Below are 27,662 nucleotides of genomic sequence, written 5' to 3'. Positions count from 1 at the left end.
AAGTCTGTCATGGAAAATGGCATGTTTGTTATCTTGTTACATCAGTTAGTTGGGCAGATGGCCGTATGCACTAATATTTTAGCTTATTACATCAGCTAGTGGAGTCGACAGCTGTACATACTGATATTTTAGCCATAGTTTTCGGACTCACCAAAGATTCAGTTTCCTTGAGGCCAAAGCTGTCCTTTCCTTTTCGAGTTCTGACATGTACATTTTGTGATAAAATGTAAAACTCTGTTATCAGAGCCTCTTAGCTCAGAAGAAGAGACTTTCCTAGGAGGCATGCTTAAGGGGGGGTATTTTAAATACTGTTCTTTATACAGTTGAAGCTTGTTTTTTCTTCCTTTATCCTTCCATTATTTATTTTCCAAAAGCTGGATCAGAGCGAACCTACATTGTCTCTTGATTTTTGACAGCTAGCCTAGAAAAGTCAAGTGAGTTTTCCTTTTATTAATTAATAATGAAATATATTTCCACAACAAATCATGTGTGAATTCAGCATAGCAAGAATGATTCCCTGCAGGTAAGTGCTGATGCAGAAAGAGCCTTTGTTTTTGTATAAATGCTTGTTTCTTAAAAGAGCTTGAAGGGAGAAGCAATGGCAAACCCATTTTCTTGGGCAGGGAGACACTGAAGCAGCAAAATGCAGCCTGATGACCAGTCAGGGCTTAGCAGATGCAACATGGTCCATAACTGCCCACCCCAATGAGGCAGGTCATAGGAGAGTTGACTTAAGAGTACCCTGCAGCATCAGACATGGGTACACCCTGGGAACATCCTCGCTAAAATGCCTCTGGGTATGTCTACAGTACCACCCTAGTTCGAACCGGAATTGCAAATGAAGCCCGGGATTTGAATTTCCCGGGCTTCATTTGCATGTTGCCGGGCGCCGCCATTTTTAAATGTCCGCTAGTTCGGACTCCGTGCCCCGCGGCTACACGTGGCACAAACTAGGTAGTTCGGACTAGGCTTCCTATTCTGAACTACCGTTACTCTTCGTAGAACGGGAATAGGAAGCCTAGTCCGAACTACCTAGTTCGTGTCGCGTGTAGCCGCGGGGCACGGAGTCCGAACTAGCGGACATTTAAAAATGGCGGCGCCCGGCAACATGCAAATGAAGCCCGGGAAATTCAAATCCCGGGCTTCATTTGCAACTCCGGTTGACTACATTACCACCCTCGTTCGAGCTAGGGTGGTAGTGTAGACATACCCTCTGAGATGCAGCATAGAACTCCCAGCCAGCTTTGCTCAAGTGTAGCCAAAGCAACTTTGTAGCTAAAGTGGCTTGAAATCCACGTTGTGCCTTTCCAGTCCTGGGCAATTCAGCCCCAATGTAGTAGAGTCCGCTCAGGGGAGCTGCCTGAATTGCAAAGGCTTCTTTCTCCCTGGCTGCCCATAATCTCCACTGTACTGCAGCCACACCCCTCTAGGACAGGTCTTGAGAGGTGGTCATTTGAAAGAAGCCGTATAGCTATCTTGAACTGGAGGAGGTCTTCTTACTGCTAAAGCGGGGCCTTTTAAAGTCCCTTTATGCCACTCCAGCCCTTTTGCCTGGGGTAGAGGGACTGGAGCAGATGTTACAATCGTATCACTTGTTCATGTGTACCTCATGCAGCACTCTCCCAGGGGCTGACATTTTGGGGCTGCATAATCTTTGTATATCCACATTTGCTGGGGAGAAGTCTGCAGGTTACTAGCTGAGTTGTAGATCTGTTTAATGTTCGGTTTTGTTTTACTGGATAACCACATCATCTGTAATTGTGTTCATTTGTTACATGTCATTATTGCTTCTCAGCTCCCGGTGCTATACAAGCAAGAGATACTTTGCAAGGACTTGATGAAATACAAGTCCTATGTGAAATTAAAAGCTCCATCTCTCAATGCTGTTCTAATTTCTAGACTAAAAACAGCATGGTTCATAAAGAACTCTACATGTACATATGTCTGAAAATTATTTAAATGGCTTTATTATTGGTACCACCACAAGCAAGTGAGAAAAGCAACTTACAGAATGTTGTAATTTATAAATGTCTTACAGGTGTCTCCAGTTTCCTACTTAAGACTCTCCATTAGTCCTGTTCTGCACACTCAACACAAAGAGGCTCTGTTGGCTCTCCCACTAGGTGTGACATTGACCTTCACAGTCTATTTCCATGATAACTCTGGAGATACCTTCCATTCACACAATTCTGTGCTCAATCTTGCAACCAACAGGTAAGAGTTTACATCAGAGTGCTAATTATCGGGGCAGCAAATTTAAATGATATGATGTATTATACCAGTTGTGGTACCTGCTCCAGCAAAAGAAAGCTATGTCAACACAAGAGTGACTGTACTTCTGGTGTCAGGATTGGGACTGTTGATTGGTTCCTGAAAAGTGCACAGTCTTCAAAGATGGGACATCTATTGATCTCATAGAGCTGGAAGGGACCTTGAGAGGTCATTGAGTCCAGTCCCCTGCTCTCACAGCAGGACCAAGTACTGTCCCTGACAGATTTGCCACAGATTCCTAAATGGCCGCCGCAAGGCTTGAACTCACAACACTAGGTTTAGCAAGACAATGCTCAAACCACTGAGCTATCCCTCCCGCGAGGGTACCAGTTAGTCACAAGTATTGAACTGACAAAATGAAGTCATGCCTAAGGAAAGGGCTAGTGGGAGCTGTGGATGTTTGTGTTTATGCTTCCAATGATTACGAACCACTAGGTTGTATGCATTGTTGGCCTATGTAACTGGTTGATCTAATTAGTTTTGGCCTTACCCTTCCTCTCCTTCCTTCCTCCTGCCATTTGTCATACTCATTGCAACTTGTCTTAAATTAGGTGGTAGGATATTTGGAGAAAGGGCTGCGTCTTCAGATGTGTTCGTACCATCTTTAGCAGAATGGGGCTGTAATCCCAACGGGGGCTTTTGGGCACCACCAGGATACAGTTAAAAATCATATTTGAACAGTGGGATGTTCGTCAAATTTCCCCTCAATTACTGCCCAAAGTTTGCCATCCACAGGATTCCTCGTGTAAATGCTAGGATGAGAGTTGTGAGGAAAGGAAAGGAAAGCTATGGGTTTTTTTTGTCTTTCCTGCATTCATATAGAGGTCTCTTGACATTAAAATAGTCAGGAATGTGCAGTGGTGGTGCATGTGCATATCTCAGTAGTCGTTTGAAGACACTGACCTAGCAGAGTTAAGAAATTGTGGCTGACCTGCTGTATTCAATGTTAGACTCATTCATAGGGTTTTCATTTTATTGCTTCTTTCCTTTGTGAAAAAACGAAAGAGGCTTGTTGCATCTCTTAAAGAGCTTCTTGACATGCTAGAAAATGGTCTATTAGGTCATAATGACCTCATGAGTCCCTCTTCTGAACCCATATTTATAGACTTTACAATCAGAAGGGGCCACCATGATCACCTTGTCTGACCTCAACACACTGCAGGCTAGGGATGTTACGTTTAGATTAATTTACTAATCAACTAGTCGATGGGATTTCTATCGACTACTTGATTGGTCTATACGGTGCCTGCCGGGCTCTTGCCACAGTTCAGAAGTGGAAGCCACCCAGAGAGTGCAGGACCAGCGGGGAACTCCTGTTGGCCTCAAGCTCCCTGCGGCGCCTCAGCCTTTTAAACGTGCCTTTCAGAAGCCGCGCAAGCGGAGACTGTCTCAGTCCCCACTTGAGCAGTTTCCCGTTGTGCCTCTACCTCTCCTGCCCCCCATGGAGATAGTGCTGGGGGAGAACAGGCTTTTAAGCCAGCTCCCACCAGCTCCTGCCCCTCTGCTTGCTGCCTCTCTCTGTGAGAGGTAGCAAGGGAAGGAAATGACTAGTCATGTCACTGGTCGACTGTTCGATAAGCTTCTGCTTATCCAGTGGTCAGCTAGTCTCTTACATCCCTACTGCAGGCCACAGAACCTCTGCCCACTCCTGAAATAGACCTTTCGCCTCTGGCTGAATTACAGAAGCCCTCCAGTCATGGTTTACAGACTTCAAGCCACAGAGAAGTCACCATTTACCCTGCAGGTTGGACCTCCCTGGTCTGGCACCCTCAGGACGTGACTGGGCCTGAATAAGGGATTTTGGCAGACATGGGGAGGTCATTTCTGGCTCCCCACCGGTTCCTCTCCTGCCACCTACCTGGTGCTGCCCACTGCAATGCCAGGCAGGCTCCCTGCTCTGTCACAGCAGCCTGTGGTCCCACCACCAGGGCTCCCGGCCCCACCAGCTCTCCCACGCCTGACCTGAGGCTCCCAGCCCTGTCATGGCAACCCATGGTCCCACCACCAGGACTGCCTGCCCCCACCACAGCTGACTGCTGGCACTCTGCCGCCAGCTCAGCTGGATTCCTGCAGCAGGGAGCTACCCGTCTCCCTGTGGCCAGCTTAGCTGAGCTCCTGGTCCCCCGCAGGGCTCCTGCCTCTGGCCCTCACTGGGACTGCCTGGTCCAGCAACATCCATGGTCCTACAAAGAGTTTCAATGTGTAGTTGAAACCTGCAAGTGATCTGTGTCTCAGGCTGCAGAGGGCAGTGGTTAGGATTCAGACTCTCTTAAATGACAGCTAAATGCAGCATTTGGGTAGTTTGCTCCTTTTTGTTAATCTCAGTTAGTTACTCCCTTTTTGGAAGGGTTATTAAGGCAAAATGGGATTTAAAAATCAGCCAGGTGGAAAGTAAAAAGGACAGTAGAATTTTCTGGAGACAAAAGCTTTTTTTTTTCTTTTTCTTTTATCTACAGAGATGATTTTGTGCAGATTGGGAAAGGAACCATGAACAATACATTTGTAATTCGAACTGTAAATGTAGGCTTGACCTTGCTTATGGTTTGGGATACAGAGCACAGTGGAATTTCAGATTATGTCCCTGTTCCTGTGCAACACGCCATTTTCCCCGAGCTCAGAGATGTGGTAGTAGGTGATGTCATCTGTTTCAGCACCTCGCTGATAAATCAAGAAGGTAAGAAACACAAGTAGTTTACATGCATTTCAGTGCTGCCTCTGAATTACCATGGAGACTTTGTAGTGCTGTGCATTGTAAGAGTCCAGGGAAACCAAATACATGATTTATGATGACAATCAGAATCCAGTGTCACCCGCTATTCTTGAGAACACCACAAATAAGTTCGATGAACTGTAATTTTTTAATTGTATCTTTCAAAAAAAGTCACTTAGGAATCAAATTCATTTGTTCTTTCAAATATAAAACTTTCTGGAAGAGGCTTAGTTATATTTTTAACAGGGTTAATAAGACAGAGATACAGGCCGGAGCCCTTTACTCAGTTCTCTACTTAGTTCTAGCCTTAACAGGATTTTGCAAGAGTGGAACTTTTGTTGGTGTAGCTGGGAGCAGAAGGTGGCTGTGAGGCAAGGACCTCAGATTCTAGCTCCCCCACGTTAGATAGCACAGCTGATAATATGCACATGCGTGGGGAGAATGGGTGTCTATAAAGGCAGGTATCTGTGCATAAACACTCCAGTTGGAAAGCAGTTAATTTTCAGGCCTTTTCTTACAGGTTTGCCAGGAGTCTGGAGCTCTTCACTGAACAGTGTTCTTCAGGTTGACCCACGGACTGGTGCAGCTGTGGCGAGGGATTCAGGAATTGTCACAATTTATTATGAGATTCCTGGACTATTTAAAACATACAGGGAGGTGAGAGACTTTCAATTTCCACTAGTGCTATAGACGTTTGGTGGCTGTCTGTTAGTGACATATTTCTACCTCCGATCATTTTTTTTTAAGCAGCAAAATCTTAAACTTCTGTTGCTGTCACTTATTTCATTTTTCTCTTGAAAATGTATAAATTTGTTCCTATATCTGCACTGTTCATATTGAGCATAAGATGAATTGATGGAGAAAGTATTGGGCATACTTCCAAAGGCATCATGGCTATAGTTTGTGTTAAAGAAGGCAATTTAAATTTATAGTTTGTATTCTCAGCCTGTACTGTTCTTCTATGGCACATTTCATTTCTTTGCTTGGTTAAGTTGGTTCCAGATGCTAAACAATTTCGGATTAAGGCTGTGCTTTTCTGAATGAAGCTTCAGTGTTTGAACAAGATATCAACCAGAACATTTTTAATGTGGTACCATATGTACTGTGAATTGGCCAGTCAGTAGTACTGAATTTAAAGAGAATTAGCATTTATTTGATCGTCAGTGAAATTGTTCTATCTATACTGAATTCACTGTATCAGCAAACATAAGAGCACTAAATATTTTAATTAAATTAAGTATAACTTTTGTTGTGCCCATTAGGCAAACTGATTTATGAGGGCTTAATAGAAATAGTTAAATGTTTTTCTAACTTAAGTTTCCTAAAAATCAACTTCCATAATTAGAAAAATGCAGCATTTATTAAAAAATAAAAACGCATCTTTTTTTTTTCTGCTGTGTGATGGGGGGGAATCAGTTTTTGACTTACTAAAATCCATTCCTGCCTTAATTTATGTTCATTTAACAGTCTTCTCTAACAGGGTTCTTTGATGTCTTTTTATAGGTATCGATCAGTATTCCTCAAAGGACTATAGCAATGCATGTAAGTGGAGTGAAAACAAACTTACAAGGCGTTGCAGCTTCAAAAGTTATAGTTGCAACGGGGGACAGAAGCAAAAATTTGAAAGGTACTGCACCAAATCGTCTCCTGCTTGCCTGCTCATTGCTTAATGGCTCATACATCAGACATTGTCTCTTCTCTAATGCTGCAAGAAATAATCCTGCACTACTGTTTCACCACTGCCTCCCAAGCTGCCTGAGGGTCATCAGGATCATATTGCTAGTTTGTAGGGACTTGCTGTTTTTCCTTTCCCTGCTAAAATCTCAGAATGAGAGGTCCATGGACATGCTCCAGAGTCACCACACCCAGTGATGGGAAATAGACTGCCAGTGAGAGCTTTCACGAAGCTGGGCTAGTGTTAGGAGGGAGAGGAGAAAAAGCCCAATCTTCCCTTCCCAGTAGTCATGAAGGATGGGGAGGCGAGTGCTGAGGCTCCCTGTCTCTCAGCACCTGTGCAATGTGAGCGAGGTGTTGAGAACGCCGTGTGGTGAGTTCAGCCCAGAGAATGCAGCGCGTGAAGATACTGGATTGCACTGAGGCATCATTCTGTAGTGATACACTGTTGGGAGCCCAGTGTGGCCATGCACTATCAGGATGTCACAATGTGATTCTTCTGTGGCCAAGCAGCTGCCCAGCTGTTACTGTGGGAATGCTGCTGTCCTATGCCGTGAGCTCTTTTGTAATCCTCGTAAGGCCTTCGGGTACAGTTGCGCAGGTTGGACCTCTATGAATCACACTCCACTCGTCTGGCAACATCCCTGGTCTGGTATCCTGGGGTGCTCTGAGGCTGGAGCACCTGTAGGAAAAAGCTGGGGGCCCCATGCTCAGTAACTCTTTCTCCCGCACCCATAGCTCATTTGCAGCTTTCAGTCTCCGAAAGGGAGAGGGAGGATCCGGAGGCTGGCAGGGAAATTGGTGGTGGAAGAGGCAGGGCAGCTGTAGAGCCTCACAGCCAGGGGCTGGTAGCACAGCCTCTTAGCCAGCATGCAGCCCGGGAATGCAGCCTGGCAGTCATAGGGCTTTGTGGCCAGCCACAGGGCTGCACTTCTGGCCCTGCTCTGCCTCTTCCTTCCAAGCACCCTCACTGCCCCTGCTCTATCAATGCCAGCCTCTCGGAAATGGAGCCTCACAGCTAGCAGCAACAGAGGGGCCAGCATCGACACCCCTGCTCCCAGAAATTCCCTGGTTTGGGAGCACTCAAGTCTCAAGACCAAGGAGGTCCAACCTGTACTAAGAAACCCCGACCTGTGTGGCAGTGGGTTGCAGAACATGGGTGTACAGACATGTAGGTTCTTCCTGCTTGGGCTTCTGTTGCTGGGTTTCAGAGCCTGATCAGGAATGTCTACACAGCTGTTTTTACCTTTGTAGTGCAAGCCCCACCCGAAGACTTACTGCTGTGGTTTCTTTCTCAGTGGAGACGTATTCTTAGTGCTTATGAGTCTAAACACAGTGGCTACGTCTAGACTGCAAGCCTCTTCCAAAAAAGAGCATCTAGACAACAACCAGTACTTTTGAAAAAGCAAGCTGCTTTTTCGAAAGAGAGCACCCAGGCAGTCTGGATGCTCTCTTTCGAAAAAGCACAGTTTGTATTACATAGCGCCTTTTTTCGAAAGAGCGCTTTTGAAAAAAGGTGTTATTCCTCGTAAAACAATGTTTTCCACGGTCAAAAAAACTGCCATGTTCTTTCGATTTACTTTTGAAAGAACATGGCAGCAGTCTAGACGCAGGGGAAGTTTTTTTGGAAAAAAGGCCACTTTTTTCGAAAAAAAAACCAACCCTGTAGTCTAGAGGCACCCTAGTGACAGCTACAAGGGACTCAGAACAAGTGTCTGACCTTTTACACTGGAAAAAGAGCTGAACTAATATAAGCATCTCTACAATCTTTCATACAAATGACTGATTTGTAACGTGTACGGGAATCTGTTGTGGGGTTTTTTTTTTTGAGGTGATGGAGGAATTTGAAGCATTGTATAAGTATGGGCTTCAAAATATTTTCAGTTACCTAACTCAAAATAGCTCAGTGATTTTTTTTTTTCATCAACTTTCCCTAGAGACTTAAACTTTGCATTTCCAAAAAGGAAAAAAAGTTGAGAGAGTTAATCAGTAGAGCTGATTTTAAAAATGTTTACATTTTGATGATAAAAAATAGAAAGAATTTCAATGGTTTTAATCAAAAAGAGTAATAAAATAAATAATCCTTACTTTTCAACCAGCTATTAGAGAGCCGTTGAAAAAAATGCAATTTCCAACTTAAAACAAATTTATGGGAGAAGTTTCAGAAATAAAACTAGTGTACTTTTCCTCTTTGCTCCCAACACATGAAGGAAAATAGATGCACCAGGAAAGTGTACTGGGACCTGACTGTGCTCCTGACAGGCACCAGAGTCAGATCCCTGCAGGCTACCTTCCTCTTCCAGCAGGACGCAAGCAGAGTCTATTCAAACCTTCTCTGCGGTATCTCAACATAGCGAGGAGGAACCACTTCCAGAATGAGAGGACAGATTAGTCTCCAGGCCTATGCAGCTCTTGCTATCTCTGCTGAGATTGCCAGCAAAGCATCACTTCGTAACAAGGTTTTTTGTGATCTAGACACTTTTCTGCTAGCACAGGGAGTGATGCTTTCACTTCACTCACACAGGCCATGTCACAGTCCTTTCAGTCAGTGTTGACGGGCTGGATTTGAATGTGAAACATAGTGAAGAAAGGCTCTGTATCTCATTATCAGTTCTCCGAGCCATCCAGTATCTAAGCTTGCTCTTATGAAAACTCAGGCTTCTGCTTAAATACGGAAAAGTGCAGCTTCAGGTCAGATGCAAAGAAGATATTAAGACACTCTAGACAGATTTTTAACTGAGTGCCATTTTGTACAACTGCAAAAAAACAATTTTAATCTTTAATGAGTATGTTCTCATTTGAAAATTTGTCCTGTATGTACAGAGAGAGAACAGAAATACTGTGTCTTGATAACGGTCAAGTCTGATCCCAAACCATCATTTTTCTGCAGATTTTATCTGTAAGCAAAGCAAATATTTGTTTTCAGAAGTTGCAAGCTTCACATTTTTTAATTGGGCTTTTCTTTTTCTTTCAATGGACATGGAGTAATATGGAACCTCTGTTAACAGTTTTGTGTGGAGCTCTTTTGAAACTACTTGGATTCACTATTTTTGTGACTTATGGAAATTTTCATGACTTTTTAAACCAAAGAGATAATGAATGTTTTCTTATTGATGAAAAGGAGCTAGCCAATGGTGTGACTGATTTGCTTTTTAATGTAACTAACTTTTTAAAGTAATATATTTAACATAAAGCATGCTTACTGTGATTGGCAACGATTGCTTTTTAGAACCACTTCACTGGTGAAGTTAATCGTCGTATTTTCTTTTCTGATTAAGGAGCCATACTTAATTTAATCACAGTGCCTTTTTGTTAATCTTGAATAGTCTTAACATTCAGCACTTGTTGAAATGATATTTTTAGTACATTTTGATGTGAACTATTGGCCTGTTCAAATCAAGTTATAAATTACAATACATTTTCTTCCTGACAACTGCTGAAAAATACATTTTAGTGGGGCTTCAAGAGTCTGCCTAATGTAAGAGGTACAAGCTATGGGGGAAAAGGTAAAAAAGAGTTGAAATCTATCCTGCAATATGACTCACTGACTGGCAAAAATTTCTTTTTTATTTATCTGAATTACCATTATAAAACTTTCAGGTATACACTCTTGCATTAATTGCATTAACTTATTGTAAGACATTTTTATAGTATGTCTGAGATTGTAATCACGATGGCAGGTGATCTGAAATTTCTTCTTAGAGATGATGATGAACCATCCTTTTGTGTTATCAAAGTTCACTTTTATCTTATCAGCCTGTGTTTTTTCCTTTTGTTCCCTTTAGGGGACTGTTCACCTCTCCATATGGAAGCCATTGCAGAACTACAGCCAGAGTCCAATATCGGCTGCCACCTTCATTTTAATAACGATGCATTTGATTTCCCAGCACATGATATTTTCAGAGCAGAACCTGGATTTGATGTAGTTTCAGGTGAGATGGGAAAAGGAGCCGAGATGGGAAATGCAGAGCTATAGTGTGACTGCAATTTGTTCTAACATTTCCACAACTCCTGTTGAAACCAGTGGGGGTGTTGAATGCAGAAGGAATTAAGGAGTGGGTCCCGAGGATAAAGTTTTTAATGTCAGTTTGTTGCTGATGTGTCGTTGTCTGATATTTGCAACATCTCTCTTGCAGTTTGATCCATACAGCAGACAAGAGCTTAATATTTTCAAACAAGTCCTGACCCAGTGGGGGTTCATTAATTTCCACTTGGGTTCTCCTATCTCTATAGTGCTGTTTTGAAACATGTTCTATGCTACAACTCTGTGGAATTTAATTTAAAATAATGATGCACCTGGTGGAATTTTGGCCAGCCTCATTATTCCAGACTTTAATGCTAAGAAACCACTACGTAGACCACTTCCGAAAAGGTTGAGGATGCAAATTAAGGACCTGATTCTGCAAACACATGAGTAGCTGCAAACATAGGAGTCTTTCCATGGAACCTTGAAATGGACAGGAAGCAAGTGCCATCTGTGGGACAGAGGCATAATGTGCTCATGATGACCCACTCACAAAGCTAGTGAGGTGCCGTGTTTTGCTCTAGTTGAATTGTATGAAGGTAGCCCAACCTGGCTTGCATTGCAGGGATCCAGTCTGGGTGTGGGAAAGGCACAAATGACCACATCAGGGCCTGCTTCTGTGAGGAGATGCTCCAGTTTCTTGGCTAACTGTGGAGGGCAAAACAAAAACAAATAGTCCAAGCCACCACTGCTACCTGAGCATGCACGAGCACCCAGGTATCAGCAAACACTCGGACGTTGGGAAGCCCTTCAGCAAGGAAGGAACAGGGAGAACAATTACAATTCACACCAGTTCTTCTAGCTTCTTCTCCTGCTGGGCACCAAGGCCTTTGTCTTCTGTCTAGAGTCAGCCTCATATTCACAGAGTTTATGCTCAGATGGGACCATTACATCACCTAGTCTGACCTGTACAGCACATGCCACTAAATTTCACCCAGATATCCTAGATTGAGCCCAATAACTTGTGCTGGGCAAAAGCTGATCTTCTCTGTCCATTCACTGTCCCTGTCCTGTGAGGGTATTGCAGTGTCATCGACCCCAAGGATTCAGAAATTGTACATTTTTTAACCTAATGCGTTTTAAATTCTTTTTTATTTGTGTTGTGAACATTTAGGGGATTCACATTTTTAGGTTTTTCTCTTCAACTGAGAAGGCTAGAAACTTTTATTTAAAAGTCTTAGTTAAGAGTCTTTTCTGATCCCATGACATCAGGAGCAGAGGGCCTTAATGACCCACCGAGACTTGCTATTGAATCATGAGATTTGGAAACAGTGGGAAAGCAGGGGGAAGTATAGATGAGTCACAATATGATTTTAAAAAGCACCCATTACATGGAGAGAGCTTTCTTATAACAGTCCCTTAAACCTGCTGCTCTGAATAATGGAGGTTGCCTTTTTTGCACAGTGCTGCAGAAAGTATGCCAGTGGGGCTAAGATATGTTACCATTTTCTTATACAAAGCAAAGAGGGGGCATTTATTTACCCTGGCTTCAGATCAGTGCTCAGACAAATAGTCAGCCAAACCTTCCAAGATGTGAGCGTGTGGTTACTCTCCCCTCCCTCCCTTCCAATTCTTCTTGAGAACATCCTGTCTTCTGATGCGCAAAATGAGTGGTGGAGAAAGTGGCCAGGGAACTGAGGGGTTTGAGAAAATCAGCTTGTACTGCTCATATCAACTTGACTCACTTTTTTATTATTTATTTTCTTAATCCTTAGTAAACCGAAGGGATGGCTATTAAGGGTTTGGTGGCAACCACTGAATATCTAAGCGGCAATGGATCAGGGTGTAATCAGGCAGTATGCAGGATGGGTTTCTAAAAGAAAACTTATGCCACAGTTAATGATAATAGTTGCAGGCTAGAATTACAACACTGGATGAAGAGAAGACTGTATATTTTTATATTAAGATTGGAGTAAAATATTTGATTCAGTGTTCCCAGAAGTCATATGTTAAAATTTTGTTCCAACCAGCTGGGCATATGAAGAATTTCACATAGATTGAAAACTGGCTGATTGTTCTTCATTGCACTGGCTAGTGAAGGGGGGAGTCTTCTACTTCGGTTCCACAGGGAATTCTTGCCAGGGCTCCATCCATTTGTCCACTGCACCTGCATGACATTTCATCTCTTGGAGAGCCCTGCTCGTTGCAGTTTGTCAGGGCGCGACCTTCTACTTGTTCAGTTCCCCCCTAAAGTCGGGATGTTAAAAGTCGATTAAATAGGTAACCGCTGAAAATCTCAGCCATTACAGCATTCCACGCTGCAGCTCTGCAGTATAAAGCCTAAATAATCTTTATACTGCAGAGCCCTCAGCAAAGCCTCCCCAGGAGCGAGGCTGCCACCTCTGCTCTTGCAGAGGTGGGCCTGCCAGCTCCGGTCCCGCAGAGGAGGCTTCGCTGCTGCAGAGAAGCCATCTCCTTGGGAGTGGAGCAGGCAGCCTTTGCTCACCCAGCTTCCAGGAAGGAGGCTTCAGGAGCTGGCGGAGTGTAACCGACACCATTAACGGATAAGCATCAGCGTATCAGTTAAACGGTTAGTTGGTTAGGCTCTAACATCCCGACTCCAAAGCCTCCCCCCTTCCACAAGACACATTCTTGGGCGTGAAAAGAAGAACCATAAAGAAACACGTAATTTAACCAGGGTTGAATTGCTTTTGTCTTCATAGGACATTATACCTGTTCCATCACAATGCACAGACTTACTGACAAGCAGCTGAAGCACCTGAGCATGAGCAAAACTGTTCTCATAGTTACAGCTTCCCTCCAAGGCAGCCATTTCTCTGGAGAGCAGATCAGCGCTGAAGTACCGTTCAATCCAGGGTTTTATGCCGATCAGACTGAAATTCTCTTAAGTAACCTTTACACGAGTTCTGACGTGAAAATATTTGGAGCCACTGAAATTCTTGACAAACTGGAGGTGAGTGCGTCACAGGGAACGATCGTTATCGATTTAAGGCTGCATTGAGCTGCTGGGTGCAGCTCTAAGCAAGTGGGCAGTTGTGTAAACGTCACCCTCCTGGCAGGAGACAGTGTGCTTCTGACATCCCTCTGAGGCATACGGCCCTCACTGCTTTTCCTTTGCTCCAGGGGAGGAGCCATTTCTGGCTGGCTCGTACCTGGAGCAAATTACACTACATGCATACATCCCCGCTAGCTCAATGCTGGTGGCCAGCTTGTCATGGGACCAGGTGCCAAAGCTTTGCCTGCCGGGTCTGAGGAATCTTTGTCCGTCTGTGTGGCCAGGACCCAGGTGGCACGGAGTGGCTCTTGCTTTCCCATGTGTGGCGGTTGCCATCCAAGTCACTGACAAGCCCAGAGTGTAAGTGGCACTTTACAGACACATACCAGCAGGAGGTCAGGGCACATGGACAGCCGTAGCTCCAACAGGCAGGGTGGGGGATGAATTGATGAAGTGGCTCTGGAGAAATCAAGCAGCAGTAGTTGGCAGCATTTTTCAGCAGGGTTATAACCTATATCTGCATTGATTGGAACAAATAGTTCAGAGCAAAACATAAGAGCAAGATTTCCCGTCCTGGGGTTTAACCACCCGTCTCCCTGCCGCTTGGCAGCTGTGCTAGCATGGAGCCTTCCCAGAGCTATTCTCTCTTTTCAGCAGCTCTACTCATACATCTTCCCCTAGGCACCTGTGCAAGGGAAGGGGAGAGTGTAGCTGGTATTTAACCCACTGTGAACCGGGGGCAGTTAGTTCTCCTACACCTGATCAAAACCCGCTATAACCCATTGCTACCCGTTTGTGGATTTTTAGATCCATTCTTAGTAGCTATTGTGAGAGGCCCAAACAGACTTGGCTTATGGATGAAAATAAAGTGTCATGTTTGCTTGTTTAACATCTGTCCAGGGACCATGTGCTGCACTTTCTGCAGACTGACTCAATTCTTTCCATCTCTAGCTGCTGTGATTCTGTGGGTTTATGTACTGATACATGCATGACCTTTAAAATTCAAATATCTCTGCTGACTCTTCCTGCGATGGTGTGAACTATAGAAGTTTATAATGGCTACAAAAGGGAAAAATAATACACTAGTTTTTGTAATTGTACACATACAGTGGTATGGATTTTTCTCCAGCAAAGTAAACCATATTTAATATATTTAGGATGTCTAAACTGAGAAATGTATTTTCACTCCTGGCTCCCTACCTGTTATGTAACCTCAGTGGGTTAATTGACAGGAAAAACAATCAACTGCATTTCTCGGTTTTCACTTTGTTTCTAAATGGTACAGTTAGTTTAAGTATTTAGTTGATGGTTACTCATGCTTGTTTCATGCTCTGGCAGAATGAGAGTGCTTTCACACGCTGCTGTGTGGGGAGATCACATGGATGCTCTTCTCCTGGCTTGCAAGGGGGAGTTTATCAAAACTGACACCAGATGAATAGGCAACAGATAGTTTGTCTGAGTAAAGAGTGCGAATGAATCTGAGGATGTTTACTGATATAACTCTATGGTTACAATGCAGGGTCCTTTTTGTAGCAAATAAATACATTATTTTCCTTCTAAGAGAGTGGTAATTCTTATGCGTTTCCTTAGCATAGAAGCAGGAAAAGAGGATATGCACGGTGCTTGTTCGAACAGTATGTTTGTCTTACAGGTGAAAAGTGGGTCGTCAATGGTGAAAGCTTTTGAGAAGGAAAAATCCTATGGATTACCCAGTTACGTTACCTACACCGTTACTGTATCTGATCCAAGAGTTCCGAGCCAGGGGTCCTTATCAACTGTTCTTACCATATCGAGCCCAGTGACTGACCAGTCTATCACAGTTCCAGTTTCAGTGATTTACATAGCTGACAAAAGTGAGCCAATGAGACGTAAGTGTATCGTTATATTTCATATGTCAGAATAAATCCTCAGCATCCATTAGTGTTCAAGGTGGTGACGTAGACTTTAGTGCAGCTTTGATTTGAGCCAGCGTAACCGTCAGCTAAAAAGTTGTTGCTGATACGTAAAATAAATACTAATATCCTGACAGCAAGGTATGCATTCAGATGCTTCTTGTGGCTGAAGCTGGACACATTTCCTTTTCTGGGTCAGTCCAATTACTGTTTTTGGAATGTGCTCTCTAATGGCTGCTTGCCCACCCCAGCTGGCATACATAATGCTATAGTATCCAGCAGCTCTTCTTGCTTCATTTTTACATATTCTCAAACATGGCTTGGCATTTCCAAAACTGATTAGTGGGTTGGGGATGTGGGAACAATGTGCGTGACATTTCAATCTATTTTGAGCTATCACCAACAAGCACATTTTGAGCATTATATTGGAAATTGCCATTGTAATCTATGTCAATCGTGCTATTTGTACTAATAAAATGTATCATGCACAAATAAATATTCAAAATGACATAGGACAAAAAAAAGCATAGGAAAAGAGCCCAGTTGTTGTTAGAGGGGATTAGAAAGATACAAAGCTATTTATAACATCATATGGTATCTCTCTTTTTCAATTGGTTCCACAGACGGAGCCAGCTTATTCCAACACTTCCTTGATTCCTATCAAGTAATGTTCTTCACGCTTTTTGCACTGCTGGCAGGGACAGCTGTTGTGATCATAGGTAAGGGAGTAAAATAATAATAATAATAATATTTTCCTAACTTTTAAACACGTTAGTTGTGATTTGAATGAATAATTTCCACACTGAAATGGTTTTGATAATGTCTTTCAGCCTACCATGCAGTTTTCTCCCCAAAAGAACAGAACACTTATCCAGCATTTACCCAGAGGACAACGCCTCAATACAGCTATAACAGTAAGCAGCTGTTGCCATATTATAAATGAAATTAATTGGTCACCCTAGTATTGCATCTGAATTAGTGAGAGGAGGTTTCAATAAGAGAAGCCTATATTCTGAAATGAATTACAAGGCTGGCATCTTTGCCCTATGCAACTGTTGTGCTCTTGGTTGTGCTTCTACGCACACTTGCTCTACACTGGTGGGGAAATATGTGTGGTTTGCATTTTTGTGCTGGAGACTAGAATCAGGATCAAAGGGGGGTATTTTGGAAGAAACATTTGGAAAAAAAATATTTCACTGCAGTAGTGGGAAAACTAAATTCCAGAGCCTGCTTCTATGGAATCTAATGACAAACCCACCATGTCTCAATGTGTACCTTCTATGGATGTTACTTTGCCTTTTTTTGTAACATGCACTATAGAAATTCCAGTGTTATTTTGGGCACGTATTTGGATTTGGTCAGAAACATAAGGAAAAATCTGAGTTCTTTGACCTTCATATTTGTTGGGGTGTTTTAGTGGAACGAAGTTGAGTGCCCTGGGTGAAAGTGTTAATTAATGCTTCGGGCTACCTTATTGAAACACCCATTGTTGATTGTGGAAGATTCAGGCAATGTCAGGTCTCCCAGAACCTTTACCATCATCACCGCCAAGTCTATCAGGAAAGAAAATGCAAACATCCATTGTTGATCGTGGAAGATTCAGGCAATGTCAGGTCTCCCAGAACCTTTACCATCATCACCGCCAAGTCTATCAGGAAAGAAAATGCAATGTGAAAAGCAGTGACATGTTCTCTTCTTTAAAAAGGGAGACAGCGAACACAGAGGCTATTTAACTTTAAGTTGGAAATCGAGCCCAGCAGAATTGGGAAATGCTCAAAATTCTTACATTGTTATAATTAGTAAAATGTGCTTAGGTTTTCTTTCTTCCTCCTTGACATTACATTACCCTTTATTAAAGCCTGAGCAAAGGCCTGCAAGGAATCAAAATTAATTACCTGGGATTTCAGTTGTCTTAGTAATTGTCTCTACAGTACCTTTTACAGTGTTTCATTTATTAAAGGAATTTTGTGAGGTATCCAGCTTACTGCAGAGGAAAATTTCCAGCCTCTGCATAGTCCTATATAGAACCGAGAAGGAAACTTCTTTGCCTTCAATTAATGTTCAGGTTCCACTTGCTGCTAGCTCTCTGAGAACAGGCTGTAGAAGGGCTGGAAGCCTCCCTACAGGCTGAACCTCCCTCATCTGGTACCCTTAGGACCTGACCGGCCCCAAACAAGGGGATTTGCCAGACCAGAGAAGCCCGGTTAAGGAAGTACAACCTGTAGCTACCAAAAAAATTTAAAAATCTGATTGTGATGGATATAATAAAGCTAGGTGCAAAGAAAACCGGAGAAGCCTTTGACTTGCTTCTCCTTGTCTCCTGCTTTCCCATGCTACTAAAAATCTAAAGAAAAAAAGAATTGCTACAAGCCTAACCCTAAATTGCAAGGGTCAAAAACATACTGTAAGATACAGGGAATAAAATTACCAGACTTCCAAGGAAATTCTTACTCTCACCACACAGCACCTGCAAGATCTTGCATCTTGCTACTTTGTTCCTTTTTCCCCTTGGTCAGAGAAAGCAGTTATTTAAACCTGGGTATTAATGAATTCAGACTTGATAGACCAGCTTTGCTGTTGGTTCCCGCTACTGTACATCCAAAAACCCAGGCCTCAGGTCCAATGTGCTATTTATTCTTTTGGTATAAAACAGAAAGTAGCTGAAACAACTGTAGTCGGATGGAATTTTCGTACCAAAATCTTTTTTTCCACATGCGCCTGGTTTGAGGAGTGCAAGAGTTGATAAAATTTTGTTCAATGTTACTACATTTTGATATTAATTGGGGGAAAGAGATCTGTCAAGAGACTTGGCTTCTAATCCTGTCTTGGACACTGACTTGCTTTGTGACCTTAAATATAACTGTGCACCTGAAGTTCCCCTGGGGGTACAGAGATTAGGCCTGTATTGGAAGCAGGTCAAATTTGTTTGTAACTTATTAAGGTGAATTATTGGTTGGGGTGAAACGATAACTCAAATCCCTCATTCCCAATAAGCAGGATTGGTATTGTAAGCCCCACCAGTGACGACTCCTCTTCTTTTACTTCTTGCAATATCGTTCCGATTCTTTTTCCTCCTTGCTATGAATGTTTGTGTGAATTTGAGTTTCCATGTTCCTGCTCATGACAAATGTTCTGTATCTTGAACTGCCAAAGAAAATCAAAACATCAGGTGCTCAATAGCCACATAAAATTAATTGTTAAAAAAAATCACATTAACTTTCACACACCTACCTGATCAATCAATTTCAAAGACTTCTACAAATGAGTCATTGAATACCTGTTACAATGTGGGACCCTGAACCAGCAATGCACATAAGTAAACAAATATTCCAATTTACTTCAGATGGGACTAAATGCTTATAGTCAGGCACATGCTTGAGTCTTTTGCTAGACTAGAGGGAGCTTCGCTTCATAATAATTATGTTTGAGTAATCAGAGAGAGAGGTCAAACAAACCTAGATTTTTATTTATTCTTATTTACTGGAATGAAATATATGTTTGGGCCTCAGGATCTTTATTAATGCATTAATTAATGCTGCTTGCGAGAAGAAATGCAGAATTCTGTTGTTTTCTCATTTGATGAAAGTGTACTTGAAAACATAAAGGTAGAGCTTTATTTTCAGTGAATCCTTTGACTCCTTTTGCAGTGTTAATCCAATCTAAGATAAACTTGTTTTTTACTCCCTGCCTCCTTTCTTTAATATGATTGTTTCCTCTCTTTCTCACAACTTTAGGTTTACCTGTTTCACCAGCAACTTCTCTAAGTCCTTCATTCTCAGATAGAAAAAACAGCCCTCCCTCCAGGCTATGGAGTACTGGGTATGCTTCACATTAAAGAGAGACGACAGGATCATCTGCACAAGGATATATACTTGTGTTAAAACAAAATCATTTCAATCTGGAAAATTCTCAGCTGGGCTTAAAAACTCTCAGATGCTCAATATAATACAAAGCATCTTAAAAATGCAGTGCGGTATACTGTGCAACACCATCTTTAACGCATAACGCTTTTCAGTTTTTTAATGGGATGCTTTCAGTCCTATAAAATCTATTCTCACTTCTTGTATTTTATGGTCAATTGAGAAAGATGACTGGACAATTAGCTATTTTTGAGCTAAGCTAGCTTTCCTGTACGCTTAATGTAATTAGAAGTAGTTTTTTATTGTGTTTTTTTTATTTGCTTCATGTGGAAATTAACTTTCTTTTAACATGTTTTCAAAGAAGGGAAATAGTAAAACAGGTAAAATGTGAGCCAAAAATGTGAAGGAGTCTGTGTTTCAAAGGACTAAAGTTTTCTTTGGGCTCCAAATATTATTATCTTGAAACTCAGGAATGTACTGCGCTGACAAATGTTCTTACATTTTAGCCTTACAATGTGATTTAGCTTCATAATTTGCCAGTTTAAAAATAAGAAATACTGGAATAACTGTGAATAAATTAGTCTGTTTTCTTTATTTTTACACAAGGTTATAAACATGGCTCCCCACAAGTACAAATGCAGTATATTTATAGTTACTATACTCTCGTGCGCTAGTGAACGAAAATGCTAAAAAACGTGCCTTTCTAGAGTAACAGTGATGTATGAATGAAGATTTCTAGGATTGTTACAAAGGAGTATGCACATCTCTTCACTGAAGGCATTTATTTTTTATTTGTGTTTGGCTTTCTGTTTAATACAAATATAAAGGATAGCATATTTGTGTTGATTGTTTTAGAAATATAAGTACCTCTGCAGATACTGAGCCTCTATGCATCATCACTGCTCCAGTGACTGCATTGAGAACTAATGATAAAAAGTGAAGTATGAATTTCAGTGAGTTTAACCTGCTTGTCTCTGGTAATGTATGTGCACCCTAAAAATGTTGATTTTTACTACTAGATATTAATGGTGTGTACAAGCAGGACATTCTATTAGTATAATTAATATCTTATCTAATAGTAAATAAAATAGGTGTATGCAGCATATTGCATAGCTAGTAAACTATTGATTTGATTGGCTAGAGCAGGCCCATGTGACACAAACCGCATTATTGACAGTTACATCAGAAGGTATTTTACTAAACCAAGAGATAGATCACTGCACATGCTCAGACATGTTGAGTTTTGAAAAACTCAAGACTATCAACAAAGTACGTGCGACTGAGATTTTTACACATTTATTTTAAAACCTGAGAGGACCGTGATTTTCAAGCTATAGCTATACAATATTTTTCCTAGGGAGGGAAATTGCCTCAGTTGTGGTATATTAAATCCTCTTTTTGATTAGAATTGAAATCTTGGTCACTTTCTTTCATCATGTGAGGAATATTTTGCAGCTGTCATTCTCCACATCAACTTTTGTTTACATATATATGTAAGATTGTCAGAGTAGCAACTGTGAATAAATTCCTTATTTATGAATTGTCACAAAACAACGATAAAAGGTTCAGTGATGGTGGTCACAAGTGATCTGTTTATAAAGAACATAGCATTATGCCATTACAGTGTGAACAGATATAGCATGCAGTTCTTCTTGGGTCTAACGTAAAATATGCAAGATTATGCAGGCAAATATTTGAAAAATGTGAATGTACACACAAATTCTGTGGCATATAGTGTGTGTTTTTTTTAATTCAGTATTACTGGAAAATGCCACGATTTTTCGATAGTATTCCTTGATGGGGTTTTGTATTATTTATTTACTGGTACTTGAGAATTACAGATGTGCCTTACATACTGATATTCCTTAAAATTGACAGTTTGAATGTAAATATGTGCATTTATATTTGTTTTATTTAATAAAGCTTTATAAGATTCCTTTACATAGTATTGCTGGCCATTTTTATGTCTTGGCTGCTTAATAACTAAAAAAATACAGTACAGACTATGTCTCTTGTCACTAACATACAATTCTACACTGCAAGGTGACTGTAAACACGTCATGTTTATTGACTCTAATGATTAAAGAGCAAATCAGATTTGCTCAGGGTAAAAGTAAAATGTTGGGGTTTTTTTCCCTCATTGTTAGTCCTGAATACTTACCCTAGGATTTGACATACTCTCTTTTGACAGGCTTTTCTCTTCTGACCCAGCACCACAAAGAAAGATCCTGCACCCCAAGTTATTCTCTCTCTGACACCTGTACAGGCAGTCCCCGGGTTACGTACAAGATAGGGACTATAGGTTTGTTCTTAAGTTGAATTTGTATTTAAGTCGGAACTGGCTCCAGATTCAGCTGCTGCCACTGAAACTGACCAGGGGCTGACTACAGAAAGCCGGAGGCAGAGTTGCTCTGCCCCCAGCTTCCTGGAATCAGCCTGATCAGTTTCAACAGCTGCTGAATCTGGAGCCTGGGACAGAACAGCTGGGGCGCTGCCCGGTAGGTTCCCACAGGACCAACCCGGCAGCACCCCAGCTGCTCTACCTGAGGCGTCCCGCAACAAAAGCCTGGTCTGCTGGGGGGGGGGCGAACTAGCTGGGAGGGGGCGCACAAAGCCCAGGCGGCGGCTTTGCTCGGGTGTCCCTGGTCTGCTGGGGGGGTCCAGCGGCTTTGCTGGACCCCCCCCCCCCAGCAGACCAGGGAGACTGGGAGAAGCTTTTCTCGCCCCGGAGGACACGGGTGGCGACCCGCCGCCCGTGAGCTCCGGGGCGAGAAAAGCTCCGTTCGTAAGTGTGGATCCGACATAAGTCGGATCCGCGTAAGTCGGGGATTGCCTGTACAGTTCCATTGTCTCCAGACTATACCCCTCAATTACACTGGTGCAATTAATTTTCCTTTTCTTGTATGTGGTGCAATTCATAGCATAACTTGGAGACACTAGGGTTATGGCGATGCCACTGAAAGTGTAATTTGCCCTACAGGATTTTACAGATGATATTAGAAAAATAATCTATTTTGACTGTCAAAACCAAGAGTGAATTTGTACATTTATCAAGTGAGAGGTTTAAAAAACAAAAACCTTTTACTAGTAAACTGAGCATATTTGATGGAATCACTGAAATACAGGTAACCTGGAACCTCGGGGTACCATTTTTACTAAGGCACTTTGCATAGTTTTGAACTGATTTGTAAAGACGATACCTATAGAATGAAGCACAAGATTTGGGTACGCCCATAAACTGCAGTGTTAAATGCAAGGTAGTGGTTGTCACCTACACTTGCATCTTGCAGATCATTTTTTCATATATACCCAGATGAGATGTCCAGATTATCCTTTAAATCTGTTCTTTATTATGAAATTGACAAGGAGTGGCTGTGTGTGCTCATCTGAGCTTGGTGAGGAGTTCCATAAAACCTGCACATATTGAAAGAGTGGGGAGCATTCCGGATTTCTCAACATTAGAGTCGGTCAGGATTTTCCAAATTTTGAGGGGTTGTTTGTTAAATCTTTCCTCAAAATAGATTTTCCTATTGAAATATTTTTGTCATATTTTAATCTAACAGATGTAGGTCTTTTTTTCAGTCATCTCTGCTGCACATCTCAACTCACTTGTGTTCAGGGATGGTAAAGGGTACCTTAGTTCCATATGTCTAACGTGGGTTTTTTAAAAAAATGATTTTTTTTCCCCAGTTGAAAGAGAGAGCTAAAGAGATCTGAGAGATACCAAGTTGCTATGGTGATAAGTACGTTAGAAATGCTTACCGACAGGTTTATTCTCCCCAACATAAAAAATCCTCCTCTGTTCCAGTATTTACTCCCTTCCTAGTGTATGCCATCAGTCTTGTGTTCCATGTATTTAATGAAGTGAACGGCTCTAAATATTAAGTGACTTGGGTGGAATGATCTGTGAACAGATTGTTGTATATTACACCTTCTGAGACCCTGTTGGCATGCATCCAGCTGTCTGAATCGTGATTTATCTTTAACTGGTAGTGCTGGCTTGTGTGTGTGTGTGTATATATATAAAATGCTTTAAAAGCAAGATGGCTTGGTTCATGAAGTGACGTCACAAGAGGAAGCAAAAATTGCAAGTTACAGAGTGGGTTATTTTGGGAGGTAAGTACTTTTTGGCTATGTCTACACTACCAAGTTATTTCAAAATAACTCCCCAGTGTAGACATGTCCTTCATCTAATCAAATTGCTGCCACTATGAATTCAATCTGCAATTTGAACCTTTCTAGTCCAGCACTCTGGTCTGGAAACCATTATTTTAGTTAGCTGGATGTTTACTTATGGGTATGGCCAAGTTTCCCGCAGTCCCATAAAGTTTTGCAACCATCAGTCCTGGCTCTCAGTGTTCTGTGATGTTATTTAGCTTTAATTCACCCTCTAGATGTCTTCTAAGAGCCAAGTAAGCAGTAGAAGTGTTGGTAATGCTGCTAGACAATATTGACCTCCTGTGGTTCAGCAAATTCTCTGGTTCAGCACCAGTTAGGCCCGAGGTTCAACCTGTACCCGTAAATGAATAATTTGACTAAAGTAAGGTTCAGGCTTTCTGTACCTATTGGCTGAGTTTCTTATATATTTATTGTAAGCTGATGAATTAGCAGCTATTATGAGTAAAGCTATGTTTTAGTCATGGATGTATGACCTGTCACCTGTCCATACTAGAGACCCCTGATTAAAAAAACCCTGGGTTTTCTCGGGTAGGGGGTGGCCCATGGGCGTTTGGAAGGGGGAGGGAGGCCTGGGACACCTGATGGTGTTGGGGGGAGGGAGATATGTGGAGGCATGTGACCCAGGATCCCCGCTGTTGCTGGTAAGAGAGGGCAGGGCTGGCAGGCTTCCGGAATTGGCTGGCATGTCCAGGCGGCTCCTAGGTGGAAGCATGGCCAGCTAGGCTCTATGCACTGCCCCCACCCTGAGTGCCTGTTCCACCACTCCCATTGGCTGGGAAATGAGGCATTGCCCGGAAACCACACTCAGTGGGACCTGCAGGCAGAGGCAGTACGTGGCATCACCTGGATGCACCTGTGCCCAGGAGCTGAAGGAGGAACAGGTTGCCATTTCCAGAGTGTCTCCCTGAGGTAAGTGCCACTCAGAGACCTCAGCCCCTTCCGCACACAATCCTCGGTCTTGGCCCTGAGCTCCCTCCCAAACTCCTGCTGCTGCTGTGGGAAAAGGGCACAGTGGTCTGAGACTGCTGCGGAAGTCACGGTGGGCCAGAAAGCCAGGGAACCCGTAACTTTCATGTCAGAGACTCAGGCTTAATTCTAAGAACTTTCCAGTGGGGTCGTATAAACATCTCACGTGAGTGAAATTGGTTGTTATACTGTGACACTTGGACCAAATGTCAATGGAGCATTTAAAAGCCAAGTTCTGTGATGGTCCATTTCAGTTCTGTAGGAATTTACCAAGAAGTCCTTTGGTGAGAATAGGATTCAGTCTTTGTTGCAATGGCTTTTGGTTAATCAGTGCAATTATTTCGTAGTGTTTGTTCTTACAGTGACTAGAACCTTTTGTTGATTGACATAGAATTGATTGAATACTGAAGGAAAAGATCAAAACCCAAATCTGTGAATATTCAAATTTCTGAACAAATAACTTGGTCTCTTTTTAACCTTGAGTTTACTTCTCTGACTAGTCAAATGAATGAGCTCAGTGGCAGAAATGCTGGCTTGCAACAGTGAGAGTTAAGTGAATACTGCAGGAAATTGATAATTGCAAATATTTGTAATGGAAACCTGATTCCAAGAATTATTCTCATGTAGCAAAGGAACAGAAATGTACCCTGGAAAACTGCGGCCAGTCCCCGCAGTGATTAATTAGGGCTTCTCTGTACTTGAAAGTCAATTCAGATTAAAGTAGGATGAATTTAAATCACAATCCTGAAAAACTGGGGGCATTAAAGTGGTGAGTGGAACCGTTCCAGCTTAGCGTAATCCACTTTCATAACTTGTAGACCAAGCCTTTAGAATATCTAACAATTTTAATGTATTGCTTAGGTGTGAGCTACGGACCAGAAATTATTTAACAAACAAGAAAACTATATTCTGTTCGCAGATGACTTTCAAATAAAAAAATTGCTGTGGCAATGTGACAAACTCAGATTTGTTTTGAGTTTCTTGCAGTACCCAGCATGAGTACATCAGTTAGTTCCTCTTCTCATCCATCCAAAGTGTTTTGGAGACCACACATTTTTATATTACACTTCTGTTATTGGATAGCTCCTGGGCTAATGATTTTAGAAGTTTACAAGATGCTTTTGTTGTTTTGTGTATTTCAGAGCCTACCAAGAAAGGCTTACTATAGCCATTTCCTAATAAAATATGAGCGCCACACTAAGAACATTTGATTCTTTCAAAGGGAGAGGTAATTTTAGTTCATGTGTCAGTAATAGAAGCCAACATATTTTTTAAATGTTTTTTATTAGTTTTCTGAAGTCCTACTCAAGATATGGCTTCAGTTATTGATGGAACTATTTCCTCAAGGTGAAGGAAATGTCATGCTAACAAAGCAGATGTTTATTAATTATGGTTGTGTGATGGGGTATATCAACCCCACACTGGGGCTGAGGGAGTTAACATGCCTCACCTGGCTGAGGAGGCCCTGTCCCCATGACCCTGATGGGCATGCTGCAGCAGGAGACCAGCTATAAAGGCCTGTAGAGCTGCTCAGTCAGGGCTGACTGCTGCTGCGGATGGAGGTGCACCTGAAGAGGAACCTCTGACAGACCAAGCCACGGAGGCCAGTCAGCGAGAAGCTGCAGGCGAGGCCCCTGTTATGGAGGAAGAAGCTGGAGAGAACTACCAGGAAAAGACCAATAGGAAGTAACCCAAGGAGCTTGGCGCATTGCAATGGGATTCCCTGCTGAGCTAGTAATGGTCCACTATGCCACTGACAGGGCCCCGGGCTGACCCAGTGGAGAGGGTGAACCCCAGGCCTGCTACCCCACCCTCACCAGCCTCACAAGGGGACCTACTTCCACTGTTTGTGACTTTGGCTGCCAGGCCATACTATCCTGAGAGGGACATTGGCTAGAGGCCAGAATCCATAACACACTGCCATGGGAGAGGGGCATGGTTATATACTCTGGCTGCTAGGTCATACTGCTGAGAGAGAGAGGGAGGGGCATTGTTATAGACTTACTCTCCTTAACCTATGACAGGACAAGAAGCAATGGGCTTAAATTGCAGCAAGGGAGGTTTAGGATGGCCGTTAGGAAAAACCCTTCCCTCATACTTTCAGCTGCTCTGTTACTGGTTGTAACCATGGCCTCAGACTTGTGACTCCATTAATCAGCTGTCCCATCGCGGCATTGAAATTGCACTGGCGATGTCATTTGCTCAGTGTGCCGTGGACATCATGAGACAATGCGTTGTTTGAAAATCCATTGCTCTACTTTGAATAGGTGTTTTTTTTTTTCCTGGAGAGATATGTGGCTAGTGCATATTTTAATAACAACATAGCTGACATTTATAGTCACATGACCCTGTTAATTGTTTTATAAATCACCTACAAACATTCTTCCTGCTTCAGAGTCATAGATTCTAAGGCCACAAGGAACCACTGTGACTCTCTAGTTTGCCCTCTTGCACAGCCTGCAGCATTTCACCTAATAATCCTGGCATCAGGCCTGTCATGTCAGGCTAAGCAGGACTATATAATTTAGCGAGATTTGGCTGTTTGAATTAAAGATTTCACATGACGTGGAAACTTCCCTAGGGAATTTGCTTTAGTGGTTAATAAGCCTCATTTAAAACTGGGCGTAATTCCTCCCCCAATTTGCCTGTCTTCGATTTCCAGCTACTGACTTCAATGGAACCACGTGTGCTTAAAGTTTGGCCAAGACTTCTATAAGAATTTAGTTTCTCAGATTCTTCTCCTTCTCCTTTTTAGCTCAAAATTAATAGCAAGAGTTTTGAGCTGATTTTTCATTTTTCTTTTTATTCAGCATCATGGGGCATGTCTACACTACCACCCTAGTTCGATTAATGTAGTCATTCGAAGTTGCAAAAGAAGCCCGGGATTTAAATATCCCGGGCTTCATTTGCATCTTGCCGGGCGCCGCCATTTTTAAATCCCCGTTAGTGCGGACTCCGTGCCCGTGGCTACACGTGGCACGGAGTAGGTAGTTCGAATTAGAAAGTCTAATTTGAACTACCTACTCCGTGCCGCATGTAGCCGCAGGCACGGAGTCCGCACTAACGGGGATTTTAAAATGGCGGCGCCCGGCAAGATGCAAATGAAGCCCGGGATATTTAAATCCCGAGA

At 42.4% G+C, this 27,662-nt stretch overlaps 1 protein-coding gene across 1 annotated transcript in view; it reads left to right on the top strand.

Moving 5' to 3' along the window:
- The window catches only part of NUP210 (nucleoporin 210), a 104,391-nt gene extending 83,063 nt beyond the window's left edge, over positions 1 to 21,328 (top strand). Inside the window, exons 31-40 of the mRNA XM_075939667.1 lie at positions 2,039 to 2,214; positions 4,728 to 4,945; positions 5,502 to 5,638; positions 6,485 to 6,608; positions 10,441 to 10,587; positions 13,343 to 13,593; positions 15,287 to 15,503; positions 16,151 to 16,246; positions 16,358 to 16,441; positions 19,262 to 21,328. Coding sequence (XP_075795782.1) covers positions 2,039 to 2,214; positions 4,728 to 4,945; positions 5,502 to 5,638; positions 6,485 to 6,608; positions 10,441 to 10,587; positions 13,343 to 13,593; positions 15,287 to 15,503; positions 16,151 to 16,246; positions 16,358 to 16,441; positions 19,262 to 19,362 — 1,551 coding nt within the window. The 3' untranslated portion in view covers positions 19,363 to 21,328. The remainder of the gene's footprint in view (positions 1 to 2,038; positions 2,215 to 4,727; positions 4,946 to 5,501; positions 5,639 to 6,484; positions 6,609 to 10,440; positions 10,588 to 13,342; positions 13,594 to 15,286; positions 15,504 to 16,150; positions 16,247 to 16,357; positions 16,442 to 19,261) is intronic.
- The last annotated feature ends 6,334 nt before the right edge of the window (positions 21,329 to 27,662 follow it).

This window comes from Pelodiscus sinensis, chromosome 11 (assembly GCF_049634645.1).
Source record: "Pelodiscus sinensis isolate JC-2024 chromosome 11, ASM4963464v1, whole genome shotgun sequence".
In the NCBI taxonomy this organism is placed as follows: domain Eukaryota; kingdom Metazoa; phylum Chordata; order Testudines; family Trionychidae; genus Pelodiscus; species Pelodiscus sinensis.
The sequence above is the reverse complement of the archived record's forward strand: the minus strand, read 5'-3'. Positions and strand labels throughout refer to the sequence as shown.